Source organism: Oryza brachyantha, chromosome 6 (genome assembly GCF_000231095.2).
Source record: "Oryza brachyantha chromosome 6, ObraRS2, whole genome shotgun sequence".
Taxonomy (NCBI): Eukaryota; Viridiplantae; Streptophyta; class Magnoliopsida; order Poales; family Poaceae; genus Oryza; species Oryza brachyantha.
In genome coordinates, this window is record NC_023168.2 from 13,590,330 (window position 1) to 13,602,948 (window position 12,619).

A 12,619-nucleotide genomic window follows, 5' to 3' on the forward strand; every position below is an offset into this window, starting at 1 on the left:
AAAATGATTTATTTTTGAGAATTTATATTACTATCCTAATAAGGTGAAACGCCTTCTTGATTTTTTAAGAAATCATTTTTTTATAAACTTTATATATAAATAAAATATTTATATGTAGAAATATATTCGCTCGTTAGCTTTGTATAACAATCATAATAATCAGCACTAAAATCACAATAAATTAATTTATTTTGAGAATTTATATTTATTTAGGTGACAAACAGAAATATAAATTTGGAAGTAAAATATAGATATCAACATAATTTCCTTTCGCTGGACAAAAGCTAGGAAAAATCGAAGAAAACGACTCGCTGGGGATCGAACACAAAACCTCATGGTTAAAAACCAACCATCCTATCCATTGTGCCATGTATCCGTTTTGAACAGTTGGGCGCACGTATGTATAGAGATATTTATTCACCAGGGCATTCACCAGGGTGCCACGTGGCCCAATGAACGCACGAGAATCGGGCCAAGATTCGTATATATAGATATAGATAGATTTGAAGGCGTTCTATGTCCAAGATCCTACGAGGCCATGAACAGTCAGGTATATATATCATATAGCATAGTACTATCATCATATTAGCATAGCACCCCATCTATTTTTATTGCATTTGTACCCATAACAAGATGGTGCGTTATTGTGGCAAAAAAAAAGATTATGAAGTACATTCCACACCAGCTACAAGCAAAGCATGCCTCATATATTCACAAACAGTACCAAACACAGCCTGACTTGACGTGGCAACGGAACTCACATGAAGACCATGGTTTTGGCGAGCTCAAGGGCCTTCTCCCGACCAAAGAGCTTCTCCACTATGGCGAGTGAGAACTCCATGGATGTGCCTGGACCTTGGCTGGTGATTAGATTGCCATCAACAACAACTCTGTTCCTGCATTCACTTTGGTCTGAGAACTTGTTCCACATAGCAGGAAAGGATGTAGCCTTCTTTCCCTGATGCAAAAACATGTTGTATACCAGTTAACATAAATGTCATCCCAGTAAGAAGGAAATAGTGTTTCTGCATGTTTGCACCACAAGGAATTATGTTCCTCGAGTGCTATACAGCTGTACCTTCAGCAGGCCATGTGGTTCAAGGGCGATTGCTGGGGAGGCACATATAGCTCCATATAGTTTGTTTGCCTCAGCTTGCTTCTTGATCAAATCAATCAGTTTGTCTGACTTTGCATATGCTTGGGCACCACCAAGACCACCCTATAGAAAACATGGAAAGTCATATAACCAGATAGCTAGATTATAAATTATTAGTTGATTGAAATTAATCTCAAGTACAATTTTCCCTTAAAATACTTCTTGAAGTCCATTTTTTACCTAAAGTTAAATAAAACAGTTTTTTTACTATCAAATTTTAACCAGACAAACACCTTAAACCATATTCAATTATCCTTTTGATAATATGGATGTGGTTTTTGCGAGTGCAGAAATCTATTAAACACGTTTTGTTGGCTTATCAACCAAATCCACGATACAATAGGGAGGAGTATTTTATTTGTCTAGTTTCAGAAGTTGAGAGTGAAAATATCTTGTTTTTAGTTTAATGTAAAAAATCAACTATATTCTTGGATTAGGCTAAAAATAAACATTTGCCCATTGATACACTAGACTTACTGGTAGCAAGACGAGATCATATTGCCGCTTAAGAGCATCATCGAACAGAACATCAGCAACCATCTTCACTTTCCTGGAAGCAACAATCTCCAAAGTTTCCTCCAAGGACACGACAACAACATTTGTTTTTGCCCTTCGGAGTATGTCAATTATCATGGTTGCTTCCATCTCCTCTGTCCCATTAGCAATTGGTACAAGAATCTGCAGCACAAGATTAAGATTTTGCCAGTGAAACAAAGCAGCAACACATAGTTTGAACCTGTAAGTTGTTGCTCCATGCCAAATAACTTCAACCGATCTATGGTCTAGAAAAAAAAGCATATTAATTTCTTGATGGTGGCTACTATGGTTTATCTTTAATCATCTGCTAATCCTTAAAAAACATTATAAACCCCAACTCATATCCCTCCTTTCATATCATTAATCCAGCTTGAAATATAACATTTCCTCAAAGAAACTCTTGAAAGTAACAGATAAACTATATGTATCAGTACCGAGTCCTCATCTTAAATCTATCAAATCTAGTAATTTAGCATGACTATGCACACAGTGGATGAAAAGAGTCTAAATACAGAAAAAGTTTTGCCAACTCAAGATGATTTGGCTTCTATTGTCAGTTAAATTTGCTCAGTTTACCATATACTACCTTATCCTACCTCTTGGTATTTAGAAGCTTTATTTGCCAGTTACACCACCCAACAAATATTGTTACCAGGAAACTTACCTTCTGTACTGCTATACTGCATAGTCCTCGTGCGATATTTTTACCAAGAATAAACATTCCAGACTACAAATTGTTACTCTGGACTTCTTTTGTTCAATGCCAATTCTTAGCCTTGGCAATGTTTTTGGCATGGCAAGAATTGATCATGGCGATTTTTTTGGCAAGAACTTCATTTGGTTTGTTGCCAAAGTTCTACTCCATCCATCCCAAAATAACTTCATTTTTCACTGATCACACACATATCAATACAAAAGCAAAAAGACTATAATACCCTCCATTTTATCAAATCTCAATAGAATTATTCCCTACTTTATGTATTTCCAATGCATTTATTCCTTAATTCACAAACACTAATGCAATGATTACTCGAAAATGAACTTATTTTGGGACAAGCTAGAATGATAAAAATTGATCTTATTTTGGGACAGATGTAGTATTTTGGTATACACCTAAGACAAATAATATGGCATGACAATTGACTAAAAACCAAACAAATGACTAATAATTTAGCATTGCAGGTTTTTGTTTTTGTTTGGTTGAGTTTGGCTACAAATCAAACACACCCTCCATGGGACCTAAATTTTTACATATTGTATACATTGGCGTGCAATAGAAGAAAAACATGTAACAAATAGTTTCCACAGTGAACAATGAATACCTGAGGTGCTTCACCAACATTCCAACTAGTTGAATTCAACTCTTTCATCGAGAACTCCACACCATGCTGAGGGCGCATAACCTTAGCAATCATTAAATTTAATGCAAGCATTAGCTGTGAAAAAAATGTAAACAATACTGAAAGAAGAAAAGAGCAAAAAAAAAAACAAGAGAACATTATAAGTAATCACAGAAAGAAACTACTTAATCGAAATTAACCTGTGTGGTTCATGTATGAATTCTATAAACACATGCAAGAAATTTTACATGCCACTGTAATAACCAGTTTCGACTAGGAATAAGATGACAGGGAGCAAAGGCTTTTAAGGCCAAGGATGTTCTCTATATTTCCAAAATGGCAATTGTTTTGAATAGAATGTTTTCCAGTTTTAGAATAAACTATAATACCTCGAGTAAGAAGATTGAAATTCCATCATGACTCACCCCATCAAACAAATATTAATGCATTAGCATCTTCATCTTAAGAATGATATCAAACGAAAGTAGAATAAAGTTGCAAATGATTTAACAGGCATGACAAGGCAAATATTTTTCAATCAGTTCTGGAAGATGAAGCATAAATTAGCAGACAAAATGATGAGCACAGATGTCATCCCCAAACTTCAAATTATGGGTCAAAACAGGTAGACTACACTTCTAAGCTAAGCAGGAATTTACTAGACTTCCAAGAAGATAAAGTTTTCTCTAAAATGCAGAATACAAATATTAACCTCCAAATTATTTTCTCAGATACGTTTTCTGCAATAGGAATACAAGAAAATGCATTGCTAACAACTGTATAGAATTCAATGTTCAAAACAATTCATACCATTGGGCCAGCAACTTCATCAGCTTTTTCTTTGCCATATAATTGTTCCACCAAAACAACAGAATACTCCATGGCTGTTCCTGGTCCACGACTGGTCACACAGTTCCCATCAATCTGCACCCTTGATTCTACAGCATTCACCTCTGAAGGAAGTTTATCCATAAATGAAGGATAACAAGTTGCCTGTCATAAAAGGTAAAATAAGCTTCTAAGAACTGAAAAGTAATAATATTGTGCACGCAAGAACCAATTATTGGTGGAAACACCACCTTCAATCCGTTGAGCAAACCCCATGATCCTAGAGCAACAGCTGGTGCAGCACATATTGCAGCATAAAGCTTGCCCTTTCCTGCGTGCTTTTTAACCATATTCTCCAAAAGTTTGCAGTCTCTAAGATTGGAAGACCCTGGCATACCTCCCTGAACAAAACGCACCCCAAAAGGATCTAAATGTCAGATATAAACAGGAGAAAATCATGGACCAAACCACTTCCTTTTCCCGGACAGAATGAAAGCTCTTGGCCCCTTAGACATGTGTAGCAGAAAACAGAGCTTCAGGAGTCACAAATGAGTAGCATAACTGACAATAACAATCATGTACATGGTACAACAACAAATATTGAGGTATCAAGGAAGGAATGAATGTTGTAAAAATAGTAATCTGTTTAGCAAAGAAAATGCTGCGAAATCAGGACTGAGATCACAGTCAGTGACTTAGGTTACAGATAAAAATGTTATCGAGGACAAAAATCTTAAAAAACAGTAAATCAATATTAGTCTTGAATTTTGTGCTTCTGGTTACTAGCTCAAGCAAACCATATACACATTTAACATTAGGTATCTTTAAATCTTAAGTGTTCCATATCTGAGAATGCCACACCAGCTATGTCATTGGTATACTTAGGTTGTGTTCTTTTTCTGATGAAAAATGAAAGATTATCTGATTTTTTTGATAGCTATTAATAGTATAAATGATAAAATTAACTAACATATAATTGAAAATCTACTATGCAAAGATAAGATGATTAACTTCTATATAGCAACTTTTTTTTAAAAAAAAAAGCACCATTTAGCAATTTGCAGTTTGGAAAGTGTGTGCGCAAAAGCCAAGGAATAATCCGGGGCAACAGAACACAGCCTTAACCGTTTATAAAATCCGTTATAAACATGTTCCACCATAGAAAAATCGGATGCTAAATTAATGCTCCTGCTGCATTTATGACAGCTGGAGATGGCACATTCACATTCCGCATGGAGTACAGTTAAAACAAAGCTCCTCCTTGCCAGCAGCTTCTGAAAATAGTGGTATTTACCCTCCTAAATGAAGAAAGAACAGATAGAATTCAGTTGACAATTTGACATCCGAGTGGTTATAACCTTTTTATACTCTTAATACTTATATGGTGCACTGGTGATCTCATCCAATAACAAAATGCGCAATACATTGATGGTTTTATGACAATTTCACGGTAGCACAACAGAGCACTACTTCATGTGTAATTCACAAATTTGTGCTTAGGTCGGGCATAAATGATATTAAGGAAATGGGATTAGTTTCACTTTGTCAGCATTGGAAGCAACCCGAAGCCACCCAGTCCCCAGAAGAACATTTCACAACATGTACAGGTAAGACGGTGACGAGCGGAGCGGAGCGGTGCGGGCGGGTGACTCACGGGGAGAGAGATGAGGTCGAACTCGGCATCGGCGAGGTCGGCGAGGAGCGCGTCGGCGGCCAGCTTGACGCCCCAGGCAGCGGCGACCTGCGTAGAGCCCGGCTCGACGGAGGCGACGGCGACGTCGGCCCCGGCGCGGCGGAGCACGTCGATGGTGATGACGGCCTCCATGGGCTCCGTCCCGTTCGCGATGGGCACCAGCACCTGCACCACGCCGGTCAGTCAGGCCAGTCAGGGAAGAAGCAGACCACACCCCCCGCCATCGCAAAACCCAAGCGGAGATGGGGGGACAAAAGAAAAAAGAAGGGGAGCGAGGGGAGACGCTTGCCTTCTTGGCAGGCGGCGGCGCCATAGCGGCCTGAGGAGACGCGGACGCGGAGGAGGCGAGCGCGCGGGTTAGGGTTTGGAGGCGGCGGAGATGAGGAGGAGGCACGGCGGCGGAGGAGGAGGGGGAGGGGGTTTGGAGGCGGAGAGTGGAGGCGAGTGGCCGCGTGGCCATTTTTCTCGCTGCTTCCTTCTCGCCCCTTCCACGCTTCCATTCCACCAGCGTTATCAGCAATTTTTTTTAAAAAAATTATAGTATTTTAATGAAAATTCGAAAACATGTGGGTGTGTAGCGGAAAATTGCAAAAATGTGAAACTGTCAAACGGCTGCTGGCTGACATGGGCCTCTCCGCCGGTTTAGGGTGTGTTTGGTTGGTGGGATATATATGGATAGGAGATGGCCGTTTAGATTTTCGATGCGTTTGGTTCATTGGCGAAACTGGATATGGTGGTCCAGAAAGAGAATATTCTACGAAGATGTTGGATGGGTGTATCCGGCCAAATTGGCCGGATTAGCTCATCCACCTTCGTGAACCATAATCATTAGTGATTGTTTAGTGATAATTAGCTTGTTTTGACATTAATTAGTAATTACCAAGTTTAAATTAGTGTTAATTAATGATGATAGATATATTTAATTGATAATTTATATTAATTACGATAAAATGTATGATGATTAATTTATATTATTATTTATTAGTAATTTAATATGTCCATCCTATCTATCCTCATCCATCCAACCAAACAAAAAATTGGATCATCTCATCCATCTAACCAAACATAAAACTGGATCACCATATCCCAAAAATATGGATGGATATATCACATCCCACCTTAACCACCAACCAAACGTTTAGTTCGATAGGTATTACTCTGGGCTCGTCACATGTACATGTCACCCACGGACAGAACGTTAGACCACCTATTGTTCATCGAACGGCCGATAGGTCCAGTCGGTTTCTACATAGTCAACAAAAATAACCAATCAGCACGGGCTGAACAATAGGGTGCGATGCATCCAAAGCAACCGTGGAAGAGAAAATAAAGAGAGAGGTGGAGCTCGCGTGGATGAGAAGGAAGAGAAAGAAAGAAAGGAGAGGAGATGAAGAGGAGTAGCTCGGGTGCACGAAAAAGAGAATGACTGAAGGAGCATAAGAAGAGGAGGAGGAGGAGGCGCATGTGGCGGAAGATTTTTTTTAAATATCTAAATTATTTTCTAATATGTAATTAGCCTTAGTTATTGTGTACTATTAGTATTGTAGCAGACCATGTTATATTTAATAATATAGTAATGTTCACTGCATACTAGTTATTGATTTAGTAGTAAAAAATCTAATAGTATGTCATATGAATATTTTTTTAATAAGAAAACATATGATAGAATGTGATAACAAGCAACTTATGTTGTCTTATTTTATTATGACGGTTCTTCCTGCTACTCGTGCTAGGACTCTACCAGTGCACCTTCGGCACTACCATTAGCGTCATATAGTATATAACATGGTAATCAACTTTTGGCGCTTTATTTGCAACGTGATATGCTATCTTTCATATTACCAATGCTATATAAGTCCAACAAGTCCCCACTCTCCACCTCACTATCCAACTACAATGGCTCCTAGAAAATATTTCGAAGAACACCTAGATTGGAGAAGGGATCCATGAGCTTGGCTATTGCCACCATGGAATGATAGTCTATTGTGCTTACATGGTGATCGATGTTCTTAGAGCATCTTCGACCTTAGATACTATAGGTAGAGGTATTGGCAATGCCCAAACTTTTCTCGAAAGGTATGAACTGTACACCGCTACTCTGTCAAATTATTATGCTACAGTCTGTCTATTAAAGCTATAAGTTTCTTTCAAAGACACGTACTACAAGGTGTCCATTCTTTGAATGGATCGACATGGAAAACCTGGAGTTTGATCCTAACCTTTACTTCACCCATAAGCAATGGATTTTCCCCGATGAAACACTTGGACGATACATGAGGATAAAGGAGGAAGTCAAATGGCGTGCTAAAGCCAAAGTACATGACAAGAGAGTACAACCTTGCATGCTACTATCATAGCCTAGAACGTCTTTGTGTTGATGCGGCGAACGTTGCATGGTTGTTAGTTCCATAAGACAAAATACTTTGGGTCAAGGGTTCTTTACTTGTCCAACCATTAGTGATGATGATTTTGTGGTAACTTTAGAAACAATCTATATATTATGCTTAAATTTTGTTCGCAATAAATACAATATTTTTGTTCCACTTCTAGTTATAGGAACCCTTCAGAAAGTGTGAATTCACACAATAGATAGACATGAAGAAATCAAGGTACTCACCCACGGAAGAGCTAGAACTACTAGTACTGAGCAGTATAACCATGCTATTTTGGAGTTCGACCGAAGAGGTGCCTCGTCCAACAGTAAGGGCAAGACAAGCATGACGATGCATGCTCATCTATAGTCTTCCACGTCCGCAACATGTTATTCCAATTATTATTTGCATGTCATGTATGCTCTCGTTATGCCATGTATGAACATTAATAATTCAATTATACTTTCAGACATAGTTTAACTAATTTATTATTGATGTCTTCATATTGTACTATTATTAATTCTATAACCAATGCTTCTCATACAACTCATGCTAATTAACTTAATATATTACCCTATAAAGAGTACCGAAACTAACCTTTTCAGCTGCAATTTTCTTACATTTTTTTACTTGTTCATCACACACAAAAAAATTCTTACATTTTACTAACCATATTTTCAATCACATATTTCATTTACATACAAAATTTTATTAACCGACCCAATTATTTTGCACTTTAATTTTACCGATCAACCAAAATTTGTAGAGTTTCTACCAAATATATATATATCTTTGACTCATATGGACCTGACGGCATGTCCTAGACCAGGACACCGTCAGTCATGTTAGTGTTAGAGTTCTCGGGTGATTGATGCCTAGACCCCTGACTATGGCTGCGATGGTCGCGGTCCTGACGACGACTGTCTCTACGACCTCGACGTTGGTGTTCGATCTTGCGGCGGAGGTCGGAGGAGTCCTCTTGGTGAAGGTGCCTCTTCTCTGCTTGGAGATCTTGGTGTTGTCGGTCCAGTCGGCGAATCTCGTTATCGATACGGCGTTGCCTGTCGGTAGCGTCCCTTCTTTGTGTAGAGTCAGGAGATCCACAGCGCGACCTATTTTTGATAGGTGGTCGTGATCCAATTGGCTGCCTATAGACGTTCAGTCTAGATCGAGGTGACCTAGACAACTGAGCCTCCAAATGGGTCACTGGTGTTCCCGAGGTGCGTTGAAGAGAATGCTTGATCGCAGCAGTAGTTGCCATGGCTTTGATCCTGTTAGTGGTCTCGATCGACCACCAGCAGATCTTGTTGGGGAAGCTGCTGGATCACGTCGCCGAGTAGGTCTGCAGCCACTCGGGCGTTCTGCTGGGGCATCTTAAAGACGCTGTGCCACTCCACTTTAGTTTGGAGTAGATTTTGCTGCATCTTTTGAGATTGGTTTTGCATCTCAACATGCAATTAGGTCGCAGGCCGACCCCTCTCTTCTCGTTCCTGGCGCACGCGCTCATCTTGGAGTCAGCGCTCTTTGGCCAGTCAAGCTGTCTCTTCCTCTTGATGCCGGTTCTTGGTGTTATCCGAGATCGGCTTGACGGTGGCAAAGATCTCCCTTGGTGGCACGAAGCTTCTCGTGCTGCAACGAGTGTCAGTGGCATCGATCGGGCCGGTCAGCACCAACATGGGGTTGATCTCCACCTCCATCAAGATGACGTCGTGCTCAGCCTGTTGGTTGGATGGCATCTCAGTATCGTGTGACCCAGATTGGATCTGAGTTTGATCTGGTGCATCCTTGTCGAGCTCGAACCGGCAAACCTCGTCGTCAGATTCGGAGGAGCTCAAGTCGGTGTAGGAGAGCGCACCGAACTAGTCGGTTTGGAGTTGGATGACGCCGAACGAACTTGAAGATCAAACCTAGTGGAAACTTCCTCTTCATGACGTTAGGGTTGAAGTCCATCGAGCTTCGCTGAAAAGAACATTGGAGAAAAAAGAATAGCACACCCCCTACCTGACGCATCAACTGTTGGCGAGTGATGTCGGCAATAAACTTATAGGGTGGCTATTGGGCTCAAAACTCGATAGTTAGTATGAAAAAGAAGACGATTTATCTAGGTTCAGGCTCTTGACTTAGCGAGATAATACCCTAATCCTGTTTGGCGATTGTATTGGATGTATGTGTCACCGTCCCCCTGCGGGGTGCCTCGTACCCCCTTATATAGTGGGGGATAGGGTTTACAGATATGGTAGAGTCCTAATCTGATAAGACTAAGATTTATCCTAATTCGGTTACAAGTCGGATCCGGTACGTGCGACATGCAATCCGACAGTTACCAACTCCGGTTGTTACCATACAGATATAATCTCCTTCCTATTCGATACCCCTACGACTGTATGTATACATGTAGTCTACGGATACCCCTAGTATCATCTAAAGTCTTAAAGACTTCCCCGAATTGAGCCCTCCGCAGCAATTTGGCTGCCGTGGCCAGGGGCCTGTCCCGACGCATGCCCCCTGCGTGCTCGTGCCCTCGTCTGAGCTTGGTGCACGGTGCGCCATGTCGCTGCACGATGGGCCGCATTGGGGCGTTGCGGTTTTTGTCTGTGCTGCTGCCGTGCTTTGCCTCTTTTTTGATCCCTCTCTATGCCTTGTTACTTGTTGCTCACCATTTTCTCACAGGTTATGTGGACTTCGTCTACGCGTATTGTCTCACTATTTTGTTGGCGGTTTTACTACTTGTTTCTCTACCTGCTATGCGCCAGGTCTATTCGGTTCCTCTCTTTGCGTCGGTACTTGTGTGTTTCTTTTCCTCCTTTCTACCTGTGTACGCCTGTTCCATGGATCGGTCTCTTTGCTGGTTTTGCTTTTCCTTTGTTTTTGCTGTGGGTTTGGTCCAGCGGTCTATTACGTTTCCCTCTCTCATGGTTCTGCATGGCCTATGCAGAGGTAGGTGCGTTTGGTCAGTGCTTTTGCCTCCCTATTGGTTGCTGTTCTCTGCCCTATGACCGGTGCATAGCCCCTGCATGGGAACTCTCGCTGCCTCGTGAGCCCATTTTATTTCTCATTTGCTACTCCCTCCGCCCCGAAATAAATTAATCTTTCACATTTTCCTACAGTATTTAGCTCTTCGTCTTATTTGTAAAAATAGTTTGTGGTTCATATTTTTTTATTAGATGCTAAATCGTTGATGGTACTTTGAGTGTGGCTAATTTCTTTACAAATGCTTGAAAATTTTTCGAATAGGACAGTCAGTCAAACGTTTGATACGAAAACCAAATGATTTGTTTTTTTGGGACAACAGTATTTCTCAGTGGGGTTGCCGCCTGCTTTGCCGCATTTAAAGTTTGACAGTTTGTGACGTTTACATGGGCCATCTCCGTTCTTTTCCTGCCTCACTGCCGATGATGGGTGGGGTCACCCTCTGCGGGGCCGCTTCTTGCCTCTTTGTTTTGCCTGTGGGTTCTCGTTGTTCGCGTGCCTAACGTCGTTGCCGCTTTTATGGTTTGCTCCACCTTTCTGCATAGCTTGCTTCCTCCTCTTCATTTTTTCTTTCTTTCTTGGTTCGCATGCTCTCGTTCTGACCTGCTCCTTTTGCGTTTGGAGTCCGACCGACCGATCGTGTTGCTGCCTGCGAGGATTTTGTACAAAGCCCTGGGTTGCTCACTGTTTTTCTATTGTGATTTGCTCTTCGGGTAGATTTTGTCGGTTCTAATTTTGCGTTCGCTCTTGGTTGGCCTGTGATTTTGCTTTCGTCATAAGGGGGATGGAGCTGCGCTCCTTTGGTTCGGGTTTGAAGAGCTCGTGATTGCCTCCGTCCATTCTGGTCTGCGCGCTGGTAGGTATTGTTGCTTCTCATCTTCCGCTCTGACTGCGCTTATTCCTGCTCTTTGTTGCCCTCTCTTCTTTGGTATAAGAACATTCTCTGTTGTTCATTGCTCAGTTTGCCTCTGCTGTCGGCGTGCCCTCGGTTCTGTTTCTGCGTTCGTGCTGCTGGTTGGTCGCGCAGGGCGCCTTGGTTCGGTCTGGATTGGTGATCGCATTTGCTATTGTCTACGCTGCTCTCATACCAAGTATTTTTCCGTTGCTCTTTCTTTCTCTTGCGCCTACAATGTTGTTCCCTCGGTCTGCTTATATTGCGTTGCTCCTTGTCTGTGTTGTTCGCGCTGCTATTTTCGTTTCTTTATCGGTTGTCCTGTCTTTTTTGCATGCTTATATACACTAGCTGCTGCTCTCTTTACGATGCTCCTCTTGCCCTGTATGGGCGCTGTGTATCGTTCTAACGATCCATTCGCTCAGTCGTTCTAGCCATTGCGTTGCCTATTTTAAGCCATGCTCTCTCTGGATGATCTGTCGGGCTATATAGGAGATTGTATGCTTGGTTCACCCATCTATCCTGCTATCTATGCACCGTTCAGTTAGTTGTGCTACCCTTCTTTCCACCCTCATACCTTGCCCATTTGCTCCTAGCCTTCGTGCGTTCGTTGTTTGAGTGCGTGTCTATTTACTGCTTCTTATGGCTGCCGTTCACGATTCTTGCGTTATGCTTCTCAATCAGGCTACCCAGCATTGTATGATTCCTTGTCCGTCCTATCTGTGGGAGTTCGATTCATGCAATAACCTTAAGGCTGGTATTGAGCTCGCCGTTCCGTTGGCGCAGAGTCTGGCTCAGTTACGGCCAATCTTTTTCTGGGTTATAGCCTTA

The 12,619-nt window shown here is 41.5% G+C and overlaps 1 protein-coding gene across 1 annotated transcript; it reads right to left on the reverse strand.

The window, feature by feature from the left end:
- Positions 1–553: 553 nt before the first annotated feature.
- Positions 554–6,035, reverse strand: LOC102701643 (protein DJ-1 homolog A). The gene is made up of 8 exons (XM_006656958.3): positions 5,844–6,035; positions 5,516–5,719; positions 4,113–4,262; positions 3,844–4,026; positions 3,016–3,096; positions 1,634–1,834; positions 1,079–1,219; positions 554–958 (listed from the first exon to the last, which is right to left on the reverse strand). Exons 1-8 carry the CDS (start codon positions 6,012–6,014, stop codon positions 758–760), a joined length of 1,332 nt encoding a protein of 443 aa, XP_006657021.2. The 5' UTR covers positions 6,015–6,035; the 3' UTR covers positions 554–757.
- Between the last annotated feature and the right edge of the window lie 6,584 nt (positions 6,036–12,619).